The sequence below is a fragment of the Perognathus longimembris genome, chromosome 12, assembly GCF_023159225.1.
Source record: "Perognathus longimembris pacificus isolate PPM17 chromosome 12, ASM2315922v1, whole genome shotgun sequence".
Lineage (NCBI taxonomy): Eukaryota > Metazoa > Chordata > Mammalia > Rodentia > Heteromyidae > Perognathus > Perognathus longimembris.
Window position 1 is genome coordinate 26,127,141 of NC_063172.1, and position 24,187 is coordinate 26,151,327.

General features: G+C 34.3%; 1 protein-coding gene across 37 annotated transcripts in view; it reads right to left on the bottom strand.

Moving 5' to 3' along the window:
* The window catches only part of Rims2 (regulating synaptic membrane exocytosis 2), a 380,757-nt gene that overhangs the window by 50,302 nt on the left and 306,268 nt on the right, over positions 1 to 24,187 (bottom strand). For 15 of the 37 annotated variants that reach the window (XM_048358539.1, XM_048358538.1, XM_048358540.1 and 12 more), the window contains one exon: positions 5,282 to 5,523. The exons of 21 other annotated variants lie outside the window; for them this stretch is intronic. In XM_048358539.1, coding sequence (XP_048214496.1) covers positions 5,282 to 5,523 — 242 coding nt within the window. The remainder of the gene's footprint in view (positions 1 to 5,281; positions 5,524 to 24,187) is intronic. One more of the 37 variants, XM_048358576.1, reaches the window with a different exon arrangement.

Genomic DNA, 24,187 nt, shown 5'->3' on the forward strand with positions numbered 1-24,187 from the left:
GCTCTTAACACAGGGAACTCTCTTAAGTCACTTCTCTATTTTCTGATTGTTAGTTTGGATAAAACAAACAAATATCACCAGAAAAGCATGAGATATATACCAGCTAATATCCAGGTCAACTTCCAACACCAGAATGAAGTAGTTGTATGTTAAAGATCAATAAAGATACTATTTCCTCCCATTCCCAGGGAACCAGATCATGTAACCATATGGACCTTTCACTGAAGATCACTGTATTTGACAGTGTATCAGACACTGAGAAGGATATATTAAATACGAAAAAGTTTAGCCAGGAGATAGACAAATCAATGTTTACAGTTACTAGATGTTATGAGTGCACCCAAAATATTATGTGTGCTTAGAACATAAGTGCTCAGTAAGTGAGGTGTTATTTTTTTCTTATTATGTCACCTCTCCATTTTGTTTGTTTCCATGAGGCTTTGTGCATTAATGCAAGGCTTGTCAATTTTTACCAAATTTTTCTAATTGCAAAACCCAATGGTAAATCTACAATTTTCATCTCACTTGATCTATCAGAGGCCCTTGAAATAGCTAATCGCATTATATTTCTTAAAATTTTCTTCATTTGGTTTCTGTAATATCATATACTTAGTTTGGACTTGGATTGTTTTCCCCCCCAGTAATTGCTCTTAAGTATTCTTTGATAGGTTCTTTTCTTCTTCCTAATCTATAAATATTGAATGGTGTCAGGACCTGGCCTTTGCTTTTCCATTTTTTTTTTACTTTTCCTCTTGATTCAAGTTGTGTTAAGTCTATCCAGTATCACAGCTTTATATACTATCTGCTGGTTACTCTAAAATTACATCTGGGATCTTGATCTACTGAGCTCTAAATTCTTTTATATAACTACTTATAAAGCAACTATATTTAGATATCTATTGGGTATCTCAAAAATCAGCATATGCAAAAGAGAGTCTGAACTTTAAGAGTCTGAACTGGCTATTGTTGTCCTACATCTACCAAGTGACTGTAATTTTCAAAACATTTTCTTACACATTTAAAAATTTACCTTTATGGGGCTGGGGATATAGCCTAGTGGCAAGAGTGCCTGCCTCGGATACACGAGGCCCTAGGTTCGATTCCCCAGCACCACATATACAGAAAACGGCCAGAAGTGGCGCTGTGGCTCAAGTGGCAGAGTGCTAGCCTTGAGCGGGAAGAAGCCAGGGACAGTGCTCAGGCCCTGAGTCCAAGGCCCAGGACTGGCCAAAAAAAAAAAAAAAAAAAAAAATTTACCTTTATAAAAACCTGTTATGATACCAAATACTAAAACTATCTGTGATTAAACAAACTATGACTTAGATACACTGATTAGGTTTTAAAAACAGACACATTTAGCATATTATACAACCCAGAGTTAAGCAATAGAATCGTATCTCCTTAGGCTTTACCATACATAATGAACTTCGTAAACCATTCTTATTGCTTTGAAAAGGCTGATTTTACAAGCTGAGTTTTCATAAGAGGAAAAGGATCACACAAAATAGCAGAGCAGAAAAAAGATAGGACTTTATAATTCAATTCTATGTGAAGGATAATATAGCTTGATATGGTTTTTCTTTGCAAATTGTTTATATACAATTACTGCGATGTTACTCAGAGCCTTTCATTATTCTTTAAGTAGATCCCATTTTTCTGTGTTTTCTCTTCTTCAGAAGGCAGGTAAGTACTTTTTTTCTGGTCTTGAGAGCCAGTGCTACTGATTTTTACAATGATAAATATCATCTTCAAAATTCAAAATATTATAACATGTCAACTATTAAATACCTCTTTAACTTAATAGTACATAGAACTCCATAAAGAAATGAGGAATATCAAGAAAACGTAAAATAAATTCTTGAAAATTCAGACATCTAGCTGAAAACATGAATACTATTTCTGTTTATATCTTTTATTTTTATGTTGAAACAATGGAACCAACATCATAAAACTAGTTCATGTCTTTAGATAATTTAACATCTAAACTATTTGACTAGATTTATCAAATAGTTCAATTTGAAGATTCTACTTTTAAATATTGCTATAGCTTTTCATTACATATTTTTAATAAGAAAACAAAACATAAAAGCCTTCCTTGACACATACACATACAATCATCACATTTAGAAACTCAAAGGAAGTTTAGAATACAGTAATCATAATAATCTCAGCTATTCTATAGTTAAACTAAGGCTTTAATATGAGAGTTAATCTGAATAGTATCTACTGTCAAAAGGTCAACTCTAGTAGGGAATAGGCATAATGACATAATTAAAAACAATTAAGATTTTCACCATGTGGTACCACTAATAGTAAAGACAACAAACCAACTTATTTTCTGATCTCCATATAGAGAAACAAGATTATAGGTCTTCAATCTGCTAACATCACAACATCTTTGAAAATAAAAAAATAACTACTCATAAAAAATAACTACTCATACAGTGGTGCTATAGAATCTTTGGCATATGGTTAAAAAATCTATAATCTTATAATAAAATATTGCCAAATATAGATGGGATATTTGGGTCAAAATGTAGAGAACATGAAATTGATCAAAGAGGGCTAGGGATATGGCCTAGTGGCAAGAGCACTTGACTCGTATACTTGAAGCCCTGGGTTCGATTCCCCAGCACCACATATACAGAAAATGGCCAGAAGTGGCGCTGTGACTCAAGTGGCAGAGTGCTAGCCTTGAGCAAAAAGAAGCCAGGGACAGTGCTCAGGCCCTGAGTCCAAGGCCCAGGACTGGCAAAAAAAAAAAAAAAAAAAAAAAAAAGAAAGAAATTGATCAAAGAGAAATAGTAATCATTTTCTTCTTGACTTGTGACACTATCTTCCCATAGCTTTAGTTTTTCATCATTCTTCCTTGGTCTCTACTCTGGGCTCCTTTTTAATTACCCAAGTCTAAAATTCAGTCTTATACACAATACTGTCTTGCTTTCTTATCTATAGTGCTAACTTCTGGGACAATTTCAGTTATAGTCACAGTTTGAAATGTATAAACTTACAACTCTTAGACAATTGTCTCTGATTCTGACATTAGAAAGCATGTTTTAGACATTTCCATTTGGTACTTTCTACTGATGACACAAAATTAAACCCTCTTGATTCTTCCTCAATTTTCTTCTCTTATATATCCAATATTCGTGAATGTACAACCATCCACTTAGCAGGTAAGAGGTATGGGAGATATCTTAGAATCTTTTCCTTTATAACCTCTTCATAGGCAACTAGTCATTTAAATCAGATGATGAGTACTAATAGTACTCTTAAAATGTTTCTGAATCTATCTACCTCTATTTTCATTCAAACTGATTTAGTTCAGGATCTTATCTCTCATGTGAAATTTTGCAGTATTTTGCTAATTCCTCCTAAAATGCTTTTTACCACACATGGACTTCTTAATGGTAGTCCACAGAATACAAGCTCTAAGAGGAAAAAAGATCTGTTTTCTTGTGTCATTTTAGTAAGGTACATGTTCAATTATTTTACATAAAATTTTTACATAAATTTTTGTAGGCTAATTTTTTGCCTACAAACTACATATAACAAATATCAAAAGCTTACTAAAAAAACCTTTAACATTTTCTATCACCTACAAATATGTCCTCATGATTTCTTACTATCTGGTCTCTACTTATTTATTAGCTGTTCAGTTCAGTGTTTTCCTTATCATTCCTGTACATATCATGCTTTAGGCCTGTTCATTATGATTTCTATCTGTAGTACCTTTCTCCTGCTCCTTAACCTAGTCTAGAGCACCTTTCACATTATCCTTAAGCTAGTTAGCAGTTACTCTAGTCACTGACTTGATTCCTTTGATCTGCTGTCATTTGTAGGAATTAACTCCTGGAATTCTAGTTTGGGCACTTAATGTAACTTCTATGTAACTTTTGTTTTACCACTCACATAGTCCTTTGAAGCAGTATGGTTCAATATCAGCCTTTCCCCACATATAGTAGTCTTATTAATCTCCATTTTAGTTTTCTAATTTTTTTTTAGTTTATAGACTAATTTTCAGAGCAGCTTTATATTTACATATTTTTGCATGCTTTATATAGGAAAATTTAACAGAGTTGTAATTTCTAAAAACATGCAAAACACCTCTTAATATCATAAGGTCAATGATGTATGCATATACAGATAACAGCTTTAAAAATCCCCTAAAATGTTTTGTATGCCCATTGTCTGTTTTTACATTAAAACAAGAAATGAAAATTTAAACACAAAATGAAAGTTGCCATAATAAAAATCACATTAAACACAGTAAGTTACTGATAGTAACAGTATTCAAGGAACATCATCAAGTAACTTCAATATAATATTACTATAGGAGGCCTAATTCCCAGAATCAGTTGTTTATAAGACCAAGATTCACCAGGTACAAGAATTAATGTAACCTAAAATTACTTTATGCAGTAAACTTATAGGCTGAATTCCATGTACAAGAACCTTAGTATTCAAGTACAAACTAGATTTAATCCAGTTGCCTATAATTTATTTTGCTATATTAGAAACACCATATTACATGCTTTTGTTTATTAAGTAGAAGATATGTTGTTATTTTCAAGATACTAGGGATTTAATGTTTAATTATCAACACCCATTTGAAATGCGAAATTGCTTTGACTCACAAATTTCTTAATTGGTAACAGTGGCTTTTCTGAATAGGAACTGCAGATGTGATTTAGAAACCAAGTTTTACAGTAGCAAATCTTTGAATATCTTCACTGTCAGCAGAAAACACTCCACCCCTGATGCCTAAGAATATTGTTGCTTGAAGTCTTAACAGAGAAATGAAAGCTGTGTTAAGAAAATTGGTATCATTGGTAAATGTTGCTTGCAAACTGAAAAAGAAGTTGGGTTGTCAGCAATAAGGGAACTATATTATTCACACAAAAGATTAGGCATCATCTTCACTACATCTTGCTGGGAATGAAAATTAATTTTGCAGGTGCCAACTTGAGGGACCTAAAGAAAAGCAAATACCCCCACAGAGCAGAATATTAGTACAAAAAGTCAGCAAATGACACTTGCTCTCTCCCTGAGGAGAAAAGACACACATTTCAAGAATGGTGGCCAAGGTTCGCTTAGAAGCAGGTTGGTTGGTAACTGCAAAATAAAATTCACTGTTATGTTTTCAAAAAAAGTTAACTAGTTAGAAAACGTCTCTTTCCCCCTGGACTCACATCCTCATCCATACATTACTGTAATAAAATGGGAAATGTGTTGGAATGGAAATTTAAGTATATGTCAAAGGTAACATAAAAATTCCTACCCGTTTGGCTGAGTTGAGAAGCACTGCGACTTTTCCTTGATAGACCAACGATAGCTACCATTTTGGCCCCAATGCTAGAGCGCCGCTTCTTGCTGCTAGTGCCCAAGGCACCCACTGCAGTATCAGACTGGCTGCCATCATTCTTCTCCAGTGAGCACATGTCTCCGCTGATGCTGGTGCTTTTGGTCATGCTCTTCCCTGTCGTGCCCATCTGTCTGCTTTGCATTTTGGATGTAAAAACACTGTCAGCCGATGGATCATTAAATGTGAGGATGAGAATAAAAAGGGAAAGACAGAAAAGGCCTATTAGAAGATGAAACATCTGGAATATAATCAAATTTTTCAACCTGTGGAATGTAGCTTTAGGATTAAAAATGTTACAAATGGGGCTATGGCCTAGTGGCAAGAGTGCTTGCCTGGTATACATGAAGCCCTGGGTTTGATTCCCCAGTACCACATATATAGAAAATGGCCAGAAGTAGTGCTGTGGCTCAAGTAGCAGAGTGCTGGCCTTGAGCAAAAGGAAGCCAGAGATAGTGCTCAGGCCCTGAGCCCAAGGTCCAGGACTGGCAAAAAAGAAAAAATAAATTTAAAAAAATGTTACAAATGTTTTGAATATGCTTTATTTACTATTTACTAATTTGCTAACTTTATTTACTATTCACTAATCATAACATGACTATGCAAAATCAGGCTTAGCATTTTAATTTTTGCTGTCAAAGAAGGCATCAATGTTCAAGGTTATAGAAGAGAATGTGCATGAAAAGAATCAGTGGGCTCATTTAAGAGATGGTGCTGCAAGGACAAATGTGCTTTTTACATACATGGTGCAGCATAGGAAAGAAGTTTCCAAAAGCATCCTGTAATTTATAATTTTACCTCCAAAAAAGATATCGGACATGGAGTTTGTTTTTTTTAAAAGGTAAAAACTATGGTGCCCATTTGTTTGGAGTAGTTTTGGCTTGCTCGCTCAGCCAGTACTCTGTGCCTCTCAAGCCATGCCTTTTAGCTTGGATTTTTGCTGGTGAATTGGGGATAGAGTCTTTTAGATTTTTCTGCCTACACTAGCTAGAGCTTCTCAGGTTTCAGGCTCCTATTTAGCTAGAATTACAGGTTTGATCCACCAGTGCCAAGATAATATGCAAACATCATTTTATATTTGCCAGGAACAGACTTTGACATAGATTGCTGATGTTACAACAAAATAAATGTTCTCATCTTATGAGAAATGTTTAAGCTTATCTAATAATGCTTAAATTTCCTATCTGGATTTGATATTTTCATTGGCACTTAATTTAAAATGTTATTTCACTTAATTTAATAATTATTAGTTCAAATCAGGTTCCAAAAATAAGGATTAAATTTCATTCTGAAAATAATTACCAGATTGCAGAAATAGCTTAATTTATATATATATATATACACACACACACACACACACACACACACACAAATACACACACATATATATTATCACTTCAGTTTTTAAATTGGTATTAGAAAGTCAAAGTTTGTTCTCTAAGTTGGTTCTAAATGTAGGAGTAATTAGTAATTTCAGTAATTAGTAATTATGAAATTAAAAGTGCTTAACACGGGCTGGGGATATGGCCTAGTCGCAAGAGCGCTTGCCTCATATACTTGAAGCCCTGGGTTCAGTTCCCCAGCACCACATATGCAGAAAATGGCCAGAAGTGGCGCTGTGATTCAAGTGGCAGAGTGCTAGCCTTGAGCAAAAAGAAGCCAGGGACAGTGCTGAGTCCAAGGCCCAGGACTGGCAAAAAAAAAAAAAGGAAAGGAATAGAAAGTCAAGAAACACATATACGGTTCATAAGTAGATATACATGATCAAACTGACTAAAGTATAGTATAATGTTGGGGTGGGTTTCCATGGTATAAATGCTATGAGCAATTAATAAGCAGTTTAACAAAATGAATACCAGGAAGCTGAAGCCTATCTTCTCTTGATGGGGCAGGTACAGATTATGAAGAGGGGCATAGAGCAATACAGAGATGACTGGTTAGCAAATACAGTGATAATTCTCAAGTAGGTATATGAAAATGGAACTAGTAACCTTGAAGAGATGGATGAAAATGGGATGATGCAGGAAGAGAAGAGTAACAGAAGGGGTGGGACTGACGAACATATTATATACATAAATGGACATGTTAAATTGAAGCCCTTTTATACAATCATTTGAAGATAATAAAGTCAATAGAAATTTATTTATACACTACCAAAATATGATACTTAAAACAGTGAGCTATTGAGAAAACTTTTATTTTTAATTTAGCATCTTGGTCATCCAGGGGCAAAAAATTTAAAGGCTAGAACCATGTGTTAGTCTTATTAATCTCCATACCTAATCTACATATATAAATGATTAATTTTATGGCAATGTATAGTTGTTGAAAAGTTGTATCCTGAAAAAAATTTTCAAAGGCAAAGTTAGTATAATCTATTACTAAGAGAAAAATAAATACTGCCCAAAGACATGTTAGGGGCTACTAGCACCTGTGATTAACAGACTACTGGGCCCCAAAATATTAATAGATAGGGATTAATAAATAGAATTAAATAGCTTGTCTCTTAAAACTCTGAGTTTGTGAAACCATGGACATAGAATAAAATATACAATAATGCCTAAACAAATATTTTTATCATGTTGAGAGCAGGGAAGAGGCTACAAATGAACTTACTAAAGAATCAGAGACTGATGTTACAGCTGATTTGTGATAAAGGAAAACTGGGGAGGTATGTAACTTCTAGAGTTCCTTTCCATTCCCCCAAATTTCAACAAACTGATGGATTTCTTTTCTCAAAATGAATTATTCCTTAGCATTCTACCATTTGACATGGTTACTCCCAGGATTTGATCATTCATTTAAAAGACATTTACTTTTGCACCTAATATGTAGAAGAACAAAAGGTACAAAGGAGAACACCTTTGATTTCATAAAGTTTTCATTCATATTGCCATGAAGAAAGACAATAAACAATTATTTAAGAGAGGACAGGTGTATGCAGGAAAAAAAGGTAGAATAAAATTATAGTGAGGCACAAAAATGTTTAGGATGAAGACATTCAATAGGGTGTTTAATAAAGATAGGAGCTCAATGCTGAAAGATGAAGCCAAGTTATCTGGAGGAAGAATGTTTTAAGCTTTGAGGACAGCAAGCACAAATAATTTGAGACAGGATCAAACTGGTGGATTGGGAAAATGTATAAAGCCACCTTACCATGAAAATGAAGACAGAGAGAGGACAGGCCTTGTTGCCTTAGACTGAAATTATGTCCTTCAAGTCCTATTATATTTAATACCCAATTCATATATTATACCAGGTCTGCTCGCAAACTATGAAAATGTAGGCTGCATAAATGTAGGCTATTCTGTCAAGAAACTTATGAGCCAGTTCTATATTTTATCTCTCTCTAAACTTATCAAATGGCCTTGTAAAGAGATTAAAGCTATCTTCATTAAAAAGTGATACATGTATTAAGGCTAAAACATTAAAGGAAAGCCAAATTAATAAGTGAATTTCTTTATGAGAAGAACATTTAAAAATGTACTTAAACTTACATCTGTGTATTAATATCTTATTACCTGTTGAATTCATAAGTTCTCTAACTAATTACTGAATAATATATCTACCCCGGCTACCATAAGTTTGAAGAAAGTTAACTTTAAGGAAGATATTTGAAATGATTACTTTATATTGCTAGGTACAGGTTTCTCTATGTGTTTATTACATAGTACTCATAGTTTTGGTGGGGAGAAGTCTTGCTATGCAGCCAAGGCTCTCAAGCTGGCCCTTAAGTTTTTCTCTTACCTTAGCCTGGTATGTCCCACCACACCTGATAGAGTTCATAGATTCTATTTATTTTTTCCATTCTCATAATAACTTTTCAACTTCTTAAAAATTATGCTAGTTACATTTTTTCTAGCTGCAATCTTGTATAAAACCAACTAATGGAATTTTATGCCTCTATCAGAAAGAATGACATTGCCCCATTCGTAAGGAAATGGAGGAACATGGAAAATATTATACTAAGTGAAGTAAACCCGACCCAAAGAAACATGGACTCCATGGTTTCCCTCATAGGGAATAATTAGCACAGGTTTAAAGCTAGTCACAGCAGAGGATCACAAAAGCCCAATAGCTATGCCCTTATGAACACATAAGACGATGCTAAATGAAATAAACTCCATGTTATAGAAACGACTGTTATATCACTATTGCAATTACTTTCAACATGCCATGTGAAACCATAGCTTCTTTTCTTGATGATCCTCTTGTATCTTGTTCCTGTGGTTGTCCCCGTGCTATCATTGTATCTCATCTGAGTACCCTGGACACTGTATATACTGGTATTAGAACTAGGGAAGTGAAAGGGAATATCAAAATCGAGAGACAAAGGATAAAAAGACAAACGACCCCAAAAGCAATACTTGCAAAACCATTTGGTGTAAACCAACTGAACAACTCATGGGGGAGTGGAAGGGGAAGAGGAAGGGAGAATGAGGGAGGAGGTAACAAATAGTACAAGAAATGTACCTATGGCCTAATGTATGAAACGGTAACCTCTCTGTACATCACTTTGACAATAAATAAGTAATTATTATTAAAAAAAACAACTAAGCACAAAATTATGTTGAATATACATTTTGATTATAAATGTTGTTTGACTTCATCACTATTAAGATAAAAAATATATAAGAACTATGCATCTTATGATGCACCTTTTCTGACATTAGCAGTGACATGACATTTCATTCTCCCCCTTAAAATTTCAGGCCTTCAAACACTTAGGACTCAGCTAATTTTAAACCAGTCAACATAACTAATTCCTTCAGCAAACATTTCCTCTTCACCTACTTGATATTAGGTCTCAAGGGAATGGAGGCTGAAATGGCACCTGTGTTCCATACTCTGTACAATGGGGGTGAAGGGGAAGGGAAGAAAGATGTTTTGGGTTTTCACCACATAAAGGGAGAACTTCCTCTACTTGGCCTAAGTAAGTGTGTATTTCTAACAGAAGAATACTTTCCCCCTCTAAGTTGTGCAAAGATAGCTTTGGCCCCGTAGTAAATAAAAACAAAAAATGAATAGCACACAATCATTATTAGCTGGGAGCTAGTGGCTCACACCTGTAATCCTAGCTATTCAGTAAGCTGAGATCTGAGGATGGAGGTTGCCAGCACCAAGAAGAAACTCTATGAGACTCTTATCTCAATACAACCAGAAAACTGAAAGAGGAGCTGTGATTCAAAGTGGTAAAGTGCTAGCCTTGAGCAAAAGAGCTCAGGGACAGAGCCCAGGCCCTAGTCCTATGACTGACAAAAAAAAAAGAAAAGAAAGAAAATGCTTACACCAATTGGACAAAAGAGTTAACATATCAGAGAACAGATTTATACACATATACAATGCTAAGAGCATTTACTGGAGACAGAGACTACTGAAAATTAGAAATCAGGAAAACTTTTATTACCTGAGGTCTTGATAATGCATAAAAATTATGACATAGGGAGAGGAAAAATAGTAAGACGAAGAAAATATGTAAATAAAAATATGAGTTAAGAAAGCACTTGCTATGGTTTTAAGGTAAGTAGTACAGATTGGCCAAGTTATAAAAACACAGTAGTAACATTAAGATCTTGACTCGTGTAATCCTTATGACAACTTTTATAGAAGCGAAAACAAAAACTATCCCAATGAATGTTTGCTTTAGGAAATTATCAGCACTGGAATCAATGTAATGGAGAAGGTCAGCAGGAAGCTGCATGCATAGGCCAGGGGTTCAGGGGAATAGTTAGGGCTAGAAAGATGAAGTCAATAAATATTTGAAGAGGAAAGGTGAGATGTTAGGAAGATGGCTAAAGTAGACCAGTCAAGAATGTGAGGAAAGTGAAAACCTTTGAAGAGACAGCTTAAGGAATGGCTATGTTTAAAGTTTATGCAAATGGACTGACTGAAGGAAATAGAGGCATGTTCTCAGAAATAAGAAAAAAAATAGAAAAAGGTTAAATCCTACAGAAGGAAAAAGAAGAATGAGATTTGTGAAAGAGTAAAGATGCAAAGAGGTTATATAGCACTTAAAAGGGCTATAATATTCAGAGACATAGAAGGTACAAATGACTTAGAAGGCAACAGCTACTGAAATAAATGAATAAGAGGGCTTTTAGAGAGCTAATTAAAGAATGTGACATATAAGCTTTTCCCCCCTTTATCATCAAAGTGAAGTACAGAGGGGTTACAGTTTCATATGAAAGGCAATGAGTACATTTCTTGTTTAACTTGTCACCTCCTCCCTCATTTTTCCCCCACCTCCCCTCTCCCCCGACATATAAGCTTTTGTGATAACTTTCTGGAGTGATTGAATGTTGAAGAAAAAGAATGCGATGGTAAGCTCATATTAATATTAAAATGGAGAAAATAGTGATTTAAATAAGGATTATTGGCAGTTTACTTTTTTCCTTTGGCAACAGTAAAAACCTTAAAGGGGAAAATAAAAGGTTTAAACAATACAAAAAGTTACTGCATGATAGAAAATGACTTTATTCAACTGAAAGAGTCTAAGAACTAGACTTTAGACCAAACATGATATCAAATTCAAAGAGACTTGGATGTCAGTTCAACTTTTAATTCTCTATCAAAATTTAGTTCTGAAGAATATATGATGTAATTAATCTACTCAAATATTTTTCATGCTAGGATAGATCCTCACTATTTCTGATGTCTCTAAAGGAAAACAGTATCAAATCTCCTTGCTATATATAAAAGAGATGCTCCTGAGTTACAGCCTTTTAAAATATTTATAAAATCTAATAAGTTTATTAGATTCACCAAAGTATCTCATCTTGAATTCATGATAACAATCACAAATGAATTTATATACATTTCTAGTAGGTGCCAAGTATTATTCTCAGTACTTTACGTACAGGAGCTCATTTATTTAATCTTGAGGAATTTAATTCTCTAATTCATTCATTTCAGATCGAAGGTTGGATTGTATGGTTTATATTGCTCCTACTCAATGGTTATTTTCATGTGTAAAAGCAGCCATAGACAAGATATGAATAACTAAAAGCTATCAGTATCAGTAACACTTAACATAGGAAATTTGAATTTCCTATAATAATAAACATTATTACTTTAATTGGTTTCAACCATTAACATATATGAATCATTCTCAGCTCATAGACTATACAAAATGAAGTAATAAGCCAGATTTGAGCGCATGGGCCATAGTTTGCTGACCCTTGATTTAGAACAACAAACTTTCATGTGAGGGATTTTACTAGAGGGGGAGAGAAGGAACTCACCTTGATATTTAAGTGTTTTATCACCATAACTTCAAGATCTAAAGCTACATTCCTAATGTCTCAACAAAAAAAACTGCTTCTTTACTCATTGGCCTCATTTTACTAACCAGCCTATGAGATAGGTCACACCATTGCTAAGGTACTTTAATTTCTTTTTTGTGATTCTTGTTAATATATTTTAAGGAAATGAATTCCTCTTGAACTCTGATGGTCTTTTCTTCTTAATCCAGCTTTTCCATTGTCCCCACCATTTTCCTAGTTATGAGATATTTAAGTAATAACATCTTTTTTCACAAATTTCAAGAATGAATTCAATAATCAAAACCCATCAATATAAGGCAATTGCATTATCTCCTTAATTTTTTCTATCCTATAATATATGCATAATTTCACTGTTAAATATGTGTATTTCAGACAATCCCAATTATTTCTCTATATAAATATTTTAGGCAGCAATAGATTTTCTTCTAATTCATTTGAACTTGTAACCATTTTTTTGCCTTTACGACCCAAGTACATGTATAGTATTTCCAGTAACATAAAAAAGTCTATCACAAATTAGCAGAAAATACATCACTGGTGTCAATTTATAGTTTTCGCTATTTTATTATCAATTACAATTGAGATTTAAATTTTGTGAAAACAAAAAAAAATCTAAGAACTTTGTTCTATACTTGCCAACTCTGTAATTGTTAAGTTTTTAGACTAACAAATGATATTCTCCATTATTGAAATAACTATACGAAATAAAATCATGTTATACTTCTAAAAGTAATATTGAACACTAAGCCTTAATGTGAGAATATCCTTGTACTCTAAATTTTTCCCAGGTAAAATACTAAATGTTGAGCTGGAAATATAGGAAATGTTCAAGTGAGTACATGTTAAGCATAATAATGTCTCAGGTTGTAAGTGCAAAAGAAAGAGAGGTTGTTTCTTGCCCTGGAACATTGTTGAGCATGTGTTACTCAGGTGAGATGATTTGTAGGACATCAGAAATAACTCCCACTGTGGCCTCAGTTGCTGGAATTTGAGATTTTATGTTACATATGCCACATCTTTCATGAGCTTTGCAATATTGTTCATAAAAAAGCTTATCAGAAAAGAAAGCCACTATTACCACTATTACTACCTACTCTCCTTACTAGATAGGGCTCAAAAGATTAGGCTATGGAGTAAGAAATGCTAGTGAAGAGGACCATATTTTCTTTCCAAGGAAATACTGTTCTCAGGCCTTTTGCTTGCTTTGAAGCAAATGAGGGCTCTGAGATGAAGAAAAACACAAACACAAGCAAACACATTTAGCAACTGTTTTAAAAATTGTAGCTAGGTACTGGTGGCTCACTACTTAAGAGGCTGAGATCTAAAAGTTCAGTTTGAAACTAGCCCAAACAGAACAGTCTGTGAGACTCCAATTAACCAGCAAAAAAAAAACAGGAGTGAAGCTGTGAATCAAGTGACACAGTACTAACTTTGAGTAAAAAAATTCAGAGACAATGCCCAGGTGAGTCCAAATCCCAGCAGTATGCACACATGCACACACATGCACACACATGCACACACATGCACACACACACACACACACACACACCACATTACTTTGCTTTCCTTGCAAGAAAAACCTTGTCTTCATATTTCATAGAGAAAATAAAAGCTTTTAAAAAGAAATTTCCTTAATAATAAAATCTATTTTATAACTATATATAGGTATAATTACACAAATACACACACATATATACATATAATACAGAATGTGTATGTATATATTTAAATTAGCTGACTGAATTTCCTTAAAGAATTCTAGAACAGTCTACCCAGTTACCTACTTTTTTTTTCTTATTTATTGTCAAAGTGATGTACAGAGAGGTTACAGTTACATACGTTAGGCCTTGGGTACATTTTTTGTACTGTTTGTTACCTCCTCCCTCATCCTCCCTCCCTCTTTCCCTCTTCCCCCATGAGTTGTTCAGTTGGTTTACACCAAATGGTTTTGCAAGTATTGCTTTTGGGGTCATTTGTCTTTTTATCCTTTGTCTCTTGATTTTGATATTCCCTTTCGCTTCCCTAGTTCTAATACCAGTATATACAGCATCCAGTATACTCAGATGAGATACAGTGGACTCAGCTGATATGCAGCATGTCTCAAATTTAAGTGGTCTAAACTGATCTGAATATTTTCTCTCAAATTTGTTCATCTTTCAGTGTACTCTATTTCAGTAAAGAATAAAAATATTGGGGGGGAGGGGGAAATGAGGGCGGAGGTAACAAATTGTACAATGTACCCACTGCCTTATGTATTTAACTGAAACCCCTCTGTACATCACTTTGACAATGAGTAAGTAATTATTTTTAAAAAAGAATAAAACTATTAACCTTACTGCTGAAGGTAAAAACTCAGGAGGTGACCTCTTTTCCTCATACTCACACCTTATCCATTAATTAGTTTTAAAATATAGTCCATATGCTTCCATATCTCCCCATCTTGACTTTTATCATTAAAATTCACTCGTCAACTCTGCTATGACAGTCCCCAGACCAGATGGCTTTATGTTCCAACTCTGACCCATGTTCTCCATAGCAGCCTGAGTGATTTTTCTAAAACATAAATGGGGTTATTGTAGTCTGCTTATAATATTCTTTAATGCTTTTTCATTGTACTTAGGGAAAAGCCACCAGAAGGACTCCTTTCTCTTTCAACTACCAGTCCACATCTCATCTTGCACCCTACAAAACAACAAAATATGTCCCTACTCCATGTAAATACAAGTTCATCCACAGGGGCTTATGACCCCATCCTCCTTTGCAAGGTTTACAACACCACAGATCTGGTACCTGCCTTTCTCACCTTAATCTCAAGCCATTTGTCACAATAAACTACTCTTCAACCATATTTCTCAAAAATGTCAAGACCTTCACACATACTATCCCCTACTTGGAATATTCCTCAGAATTACTTTATCAAGTGGAAACTACTCTAAGCACAGCTAAGGAATGAGGAGGGAAGGTTATAATGTTTTCCTTAGGTTACATAGCTAGTAAGTCATGAAGCTGATATTTGAACTCGACATTCTGTCACCAGAACTCCTGCTTTCAGCTACCAAGTTTAGCAGTAGTGCAAGAGTACAAGAAGATGAACACCAATTCCTCTTAATTTAGAGCAGAATCATCTACAAGGTTTGTTTAATCACAGATTACTCAGGTTCAGATTACCCATTCTCAGAGGTTTTGGTTCATTAATTCTGGGATTGAGCCTCAATGCTTCTATTTCTAACAAATTCTCTATGGATTCAGCAGCCACAGTTTTGAGAAGTACTGGCTACAAGTTGCATAGTACAATTATATCCATGTGAAAAGAGAAGTCTGCATTTGGTGTTTAACAAACAATGCTCGAATCACTTATTGATTAGTACCTTCAGATCTACATTTAATGCCTCCCTACTAATAGCTGCAGAGTTTTTCATAAAGTTATTAAGTTTAGAATAATCAAGAACATAGACATTACATCCAAAAACCAAATACACCAAAATGCATCTTAATTCTAATTACATTTACATGGAAAACAGAAAAGAAAAATGGATAAAATTCGAAATAATTTGGATGTTACCATGTGTTTGGTCATCACTGAACAAAAGTATATGCTTATAAGTTTACAAGATTATTATCTGATTTTTTTTTTTTTTTTTTTTTTGCCAGTCTTGGGACTTGGACTCAGGGCCTGAGCTTCTTTTTGCTCAAGGCTAGCACTCTGCCACCTGAGCCACAGCGCCACTTCTGGCCCATTTTCTGTATGTGTGGTGCTGAGGAATTGAATGCAGGGTTTCATGTATATGAGGCAAGCACAATTGCCACTAGGCAATATTCCCAGCCCAAGATTACTATCTGTAATTAAGAATTAAGACCTGCACCTTCAAGTTCTAGTTCAGCTGTGCCAATTCCATCATTACAATAAAATAAAAATAAAATGCCACTTGGATTTAATTATTTACCACCTACAGTGCTTGATATATGTGTGCATGTTTATAATGTGTGTGCAAAACCTATATGGAGAAAACTATAACTATAGAATTATATATAAATAACCTTTATATGCATATGTAATTATATGTAACTATATATAAATAACTTTGCTATAATATATAACAAAAAATAAAGTGCTTTTGACAATTTGCTATTAGCTCCTGGTAACAAACAGTGATGGTTTAAAATCCCAATCTTCTATGAGGGGACCACAAAATCACAAAGTTTGGATGACCATTTTGAGAAAAAAAGACAGTGAAAGGGAGGTGAGCTTTTGTACTTCCATCATTAGAACGAGTCTTAGGATCAGCTTTACATGGAGTGTTGTTAATAGAGTGGGGGAAAATGCCACCAGGTGGCGACAAATTTCAAATAAAATCTAAGTGGCTAGAATCTCAGGATTGCTAGTTGAAAGAATTCATGAAGATCAATTCATGAATGTTACAACATCACACACTGAAGTGTGACACCATGACTTCTGGATGTGAACTGAGTTTCTCAGAGTAGCTAGAATTAGTTTATAAATATATATGTAAACACATAAGGTGGTATGCAAGTATACACAAATGTATTAATGTATGGTGGATTCAAGGGAGAGCTCAAATAGCCTAATTCTTTAGAACGTCAAAGGCAAACTTCAACAAAATAAACACCAGGAAACAGGTACTTGAAAGGGATGAGGTAGAATCAAGGAGAGAGAGGTTGACAAATGAAGAGGAAACTTGAAGGAGTATAGAGTCAAGAATTCAATATCCATCCTACAAAATTAAGAAAATGAGGGAAAGGGTGGGTTGGGAGGGATGGGTGAGAAAGTTGAAAGGGTTGACACTAATCAAGATGCACTGAATTTGTAAACTGGTTTGTTAAATGTCAACTAATTTGTAGAACTAAAGATAGTAGAAAAATTGTTGAATGAAGGAATGACATTAATTTCCTTGCCTATTTGCTTGCTTCAGCATCTCCAGCTCCATATATACAACATGCTTCCAATGATGAACTATGAACTCATTATTATGTTGATACAGAGGGCATCATGCTTATCTGTAGCAGCTTTCTTCCTTCTGCACTTCAACTTTCTATAGCCTTCCAGGAACTGCACATTTCCTTGAGTAGTATGGCAATATATTGCAGGCCTGATGTTTCCATCAGCAAAAATCCTAACACATTTTATTGCCCCATAGGTTGTTTTTAAAATATTAGCTTATTCACATTATTTGATTTTATTCGCTCTTTTTGTTATATAGCCACCAGCAAGTTTCAATATTCTCAAGTGAATCTGGAATTTATGTTTCACTGAAGGTGCAATAGACAAAATTAAAAGTAAAAAAGTAAAAGAAATGTTTTGTTTTCATTTATGCATTAGCTTGCAGTTTAGATTTTTTGTTTTGGGTTGGCTAGTGTTTTATTTAGTATTTCTACAAAGTGTCTTGGTTTCAGTACTTAGATTGGAATAATGAATATTGTTCAAAATAAATATAGTTAGGGTAAACTTGCTTTGCTTTCAAGAAATATAATTAGAGTGTTTTTGTTTTTGTTTTTTGCCCCTACCAACCGTGAGACATATGGCAAAGAATAAAAAACTGGCCGATATTCTAAAATGTCCTTCCTAAGAAGGAAATAGCATCTGGATTCTGTGGTTTGGAAGTATATGGAAGTTGGTTCTACTGTAAATAAATCTCACTGACATAGTCTAGGCCACTCACGAGTACAACATGCCTCAATCATCCAACTCTCAATCTTGTTTCTCAGGACAGAAAGATGTAAACAGACAGAAAGCCACCAACAATGAACCTCTTACTACAATTCTCATAAGGTTGGAAGAAACCTCAGGGTTCAATAGCTGATCATTTTTTTCATGTTTTAGGATCTAAATACTTTGAGCTCTGAATATGTCAACATTTTGGAGCTATGAATGCTTTTCCTCACAGACACAAAAGTCTGATTATATCCTCACTATTATTTTAGTTAAATTTGTGTGACCCTTTGAAGCTGTAGCATTATAATTATCTGATACCAACATTAACATAGATTTAATAGGCAGTCATATAACCCAAGCACTTGGAGTCTAAGGCAGGTAAATAATGTACTTGAGCTACATATCCAGAGCCAGTCTTAAAAAAAATTCAACTGACATTGAAAAGGAAAGATCATTACCAAACTCATTCTATGAAACCAGCATAATCTTCATCCCGAAACCAGCATAATCTTCATCCCCAAACCAGGTAAGGACTCATCAAAGAAACAGAACCATATACCCAAATTCTTTGCTGAACATCGATGCAAAACTTCTCAATAAAAATCTAGCCAACCAAATTTAACAACCTACCAAAAAAAACACAATCATACACTACGATCAAATGGGATTCATTCCAGGGTTACAAAGCTGGTTCAATAAACACCAATCAATTACTGTAATTCAACACATCAACAGAAGTAAGGACAAGATAAACTCAATAGATGCAGATTTAAAAAAAAATCACTATGTGGTAGGCATTTTCCCTCCAGTCCTGGAGCTTGTACTCAGGGCCTGAGCACTATCCCTGGCTTCTTTTTGCTCAAGGCTAATGTTCTACCACTTGAGCCATAGCGCCACTTCTGGCTTTTTCTGTTTATATGGTGATGAGGAATTGAACCCAGAGCTTCATGCATGCAAGGCAAGTATTCTACCACTAAGCCATATTCCCAGCCATAGGCATTTTTACAAGTGGTTTTCATGTATCAACTTAAACTTCAGAAAGGATCTAAGATGTGAATATGATTATTATCCAATTAATGATGAAATTATTAGAAAGTCATAAAACTTAAGAACAAATTGAAGTAGAGAAGCTTACTTTCTTAAAGCACACAGTACTCAATCAATTAACATTTAAAAGTGCACAGAAGTAGACATTTACTTTCTGTTCCGCTACACTACCTCAGCAGAAACATGGTATACGTACCATGATTTATATGTATGTATAAAATCCTTTTCCATGAGCAATACAACTGTACATACTATTTTAATTTTAGACTTTCCTCTCTGATGATTCTGAGTGAAAGTCTGCTCTCAACAAGCTCCATTGCCAGAGTTCTGCTGATTCAACCACTCACCACTCACTATCTTTTGATCTAATTTGTTCTGCTTTCACTTCTTGTTTTCATATTTAATGATAAAACATTAGAGACATGATCAGTAAAGTCAAGTGCTCCTTGGGACAAACAGGCAAAGAATGCTGATTATAATCTTTGACTTTTAGTGCCTTTTATTGCAAGTTGGACAGATCTGATTCTCTTTTGGCAAAGCTTTTGTGTATAATTCCAGAAAATTGAGGATTCTCTAGAGCAGTTGGGTAGAAAGCCAAACACTAAATTTTGCTCTTGACAAATAAATATTGTCCAGGTGGGAGAAATATTATGAGTAGTTCTCGAATTTTACTACTAACCAAAACTACATTAAGACTTTCTAAGGATACAATCTGTGGCTTCAGCTTCAGAGATTCTCTTACGATACTTCTGGAATGAGAGCCAGACATCTGCATTTTGAAGCTTCTCTAGTGATTCTATTGTAAGTGGCATATAAGAAGACATAAGGGGCTGGGGATATAGCCTAGTGGCAAGAGTGCCTGCCTCGGATACACGAGGCCCTAGGTTCGATTCCCCAGCACCACATATACAGAAAACGGCCAGAAGCGGCGCTGTGGCTCAAGTGGCAGAGTGCTAGCCTTGAGCGGGAAGAAGCCAGGGACAGTGCTCAGGCCCTGAGTCCAAGGCCCAGGACTGGCCAAAAAAAAAAAAAAAAAAAAGAAGACATAAAAACTGCTAATGGAAACTAATGGACTAATGAAAAGTGACTTTTGAAGAAAAACAAGTATTATTTTCAGTGCAGTAGTTAATATAATTATTTAGGTCTACTTTGGTTATTAATTTCACATATCAGAAAACAAACTTTAGAATTTTTTCATGTGCTCATGTGTGGACATTTACTTTGGAAATTAATTTAACTTTATACCATATCAAGTAATCTTTTTACTTAATGATTCTGTAAGATACCAAATGACTTTTGCATAAAGTATGTTTTAATAGTTGATCATTTGCCTTTTGAAAATAATTTGAGACATCCTTGGACCTATATAATAAAATTGGATGAAGAATACAAGTAAATCATCACTTAAAGTATTTTTTTCTTTATAATCTGCCAATATTTTACACTTGGCCATGTCCTATTCTTACCTCTATATTTCACTTATTCTTTTTTTAGAGGAGAGTACTGAGTATTGAACTCAGAGCAAGGGCTCTACCACTTGAGCCATGCCTTAGTGCTTTGCTTTTCATTTGTTTTTCAGTTATAGGTCCCAAAAGTTGCCTGAGCTGGTCTTGAACCACAGTCCTTCTACCTGCCCATGCCAGAAGGCCTGACATCCCTCATGCTTAAACACTGGCATATTATTCTTACAGATTTTTGCTTCTTAAAACAGAACAAACGCTAGGCACTGGGGGCTCATGCCTTACTCCTAGCTATTCAGAAGCAAAGCTGAAGATCATGGTTCAAAACCAGCCCAGACTGGAAAGTCTGGAAGATTCTTATCTCCAATTAACCACCAAAATGCCAGAATTCAAGCTGTAGCTCAAATACCAAAAAATGCAATATTTTTGTTAAACTATTTGTTTTTATATTACTAAAGGCTTTTCTAACAGAATGATGTGAAGTACACTATTTTTTTTTTTCCATTTGGAACTTTTAGTAACTGGATCATTATTGCAATAACAATTAACATCTCAGCTGCACACCAGAGGCCAATCAGTTAGATCTTGCTCACTCATATTATACTTTGGTCAAGAGAGTTGTTTACAAAGTTAACATAAAGATTAGGATTTTGGTCTGAAACTGAAACCTGGCAATTCTGTTGCATTCCTGTAAGGCCTAACTATCTAATGGAAGCAGTGCTTTTCTTTTAGTAGGAACATGTTCTATCAGATTGAACACTGCTCCCTGTACCACCTAGTACTAGTACTGCCAACCTTATGTTATCAGTTTGGCACCCTAGTACTCTGCACTTGAACTCCGTGAATAACTATTATAACAGCATGATTATAAGTTGTAAGAAATTAAATATAATGCAGTTTTGAAAATGTATAATGATTGCCTTTAGAAAAGAAATTAATTTTGATATAAAAAGTTTCTGTGGTTACTTTTATTTCTGATAACCAGATGGGAGTATAACAAAATAAAAATGCTTCTCTCTCACACACACACACACACACACACACACACACACACACACCAATCAACAAAGTGTAGAGACAGCCTATGGAATGGAAGAAAATATTTCATGTGACAAGGAATTATCTAGAACATATAAAGAACTAAAAATAGAATCCACACAACAAAATAACAATTAGCCCAATCCATGAATAGGCATATGAACTGAACAAACAGTTTTCAGATGAAGAACTACAAATGAAAAAATGTCTAAGATCATTAGTAACCAAAGAAATTCAAATTAAAACTACACTGAGATTACCTCACTACAGTAAAAGGAGCTCTCATCAAGGAAACAAACAACAAATGCTGATGAAAATGCAAGTGGAAAGGAACTCTTACTCATAGCTCGTGGAAATATAACCTAGTCCAGACACCATAGAAGTCAGTATGGAGGTTAAAAAAAAAAAAAGAACTCATAATTATGCTATCAGCTTAGGGGCCTATCAAGGATGAGTGAAGAAGAAAATGTGGTGTATATGTACACACTGGAGTTTTATTTAGTAATTAAGAAGAATGAAAGTATTATATTTTCAGGAAAATGAATAGAACTAAAGATCATTATGTTAAGAAAAATAAGCCTGTACCACAAAAACAAATATTACGTGTTTTCTCTCATTTGCTGGAACTAGGAAAACTAAAACAAAACAAAAAACACAAATCATGAATGCAAAAGGCATACCACTAGGGAGATGGAAGGGGAAGGAGTATTGGCAATAAGAAAGAACAGTAGAAAGGTATAAAGATAACCAAAATACTTATATGTATGGAGATGAAACCCTTACTATGTTATGTTCATATAAACTAATCAAAACTTGAAAGAAAATACATTCTAGTTAGTGACTGCTAGTTGTCTAATATTAGATTAACTGAGAAATTATTCCTATATTTCATGGAGTAACAATTAAAGATTCTTAATAAGGGTTTTAAAAATGCCTTTTTTTTTCTTGCTGTTGGTCATGGGGCTTGATCTCTGGGCCTGGGTGCTATCCCTGAGCTTTTCAGCTCAAGGCTAGAGAGCCACTTCCGGCTTTCTGGTGGTTTATTGGACATAAGAGTCTCATGGACTTTCTTGTCCAGGCTGGCTTTGAAACATGATCTTCAGATCTCAGCCTCCTGAGTAGCTAGGATTATAGGCATGAGCCACTGGTGCCCAGCTAAAAACACCTGTCTTCCTACCAGAATTGTCTAAGAGTTTTTTTTGTTTTTGCCAGTCCTGGGGTTTGTACTCAGGGCCTGGGCACTGTCCCTAAGTTTCTTTGGCCCAAGGCTAGCACTCTACCACTTGAACCACAGTGTCACTTCTGGATTTTTCTTTTTATATGGTACTAAAGAATCCAACCAGGGGTTCATGCATGCTAAGCAAGCAGTCTATCACTAAGCCACATTCCCCGCCCACTAAGAGCTCTTTTCAAAGAACACAACTGTCATTATAAAAACACGAAGAATGAAACATTTAATGCCTCAGTACAGGCATCAAGTATACTATTGCTTAATCTAGCATAAAAAATTCATTTCTTGACTTAATAAACAAAATACCTTCTTGAGTAGAAAACTATTTCTGAAATAAAAAGCAATACTTACTTCCATGCAGTTTATTATGCTAAAAGCATAAAATTTTAACCATTTCTAACATTACATTTTAGAATTTATATTAAGTTAAATACAAATTTAAATATATTATAGCCTTGGCTTCAAACCAATGCTATTACATTTAGTTACTGCAGAATCATTACTGTAAACTTATTTAGCAATACTCTGAATTATAGTATGTAGTTATTTTCAAATCAACTCAAAGGTTTTATAAGGTTTAAAAATTTGCACTTCAATGCAAGCTTTAAAAATTATTAGTTTATAAACATATATAAAATAAAAATAAATAAAAAACTTAAAAACATTTTAAATTTCTATTGTCAAGGTGATGTACAGAGGGGTTTCAGTTACATAAATAAAAAATCTTAATGATAAAAACTGAATAGAAACCACTGTAGGCATAACAAGATTTCATATTTTATCATCTGCAACAATTGTAACATGTAGTTTTTTTCAAAATAAATGATTGGGTTTCTAGATTCTTACTTTGGATAATAGGAATGAATTCAGTAAAAATAAAATTTGATGTAATTATTGGATCAACTGAGATTTGCCTGAGACAAATGTAGGTTTTTTAATACTGTTGGTTTACTTAATTATTCAAATCACATTATAGAAAAAAATCTACAAAACAGATGACATTTTCTTATTTGTCATTTACTCTATTTCATGTTAGTATTCCATGGTCTCATTTTATATGTGTTAAAAAGGTTGAAAATTGGGGCTGGGGATATA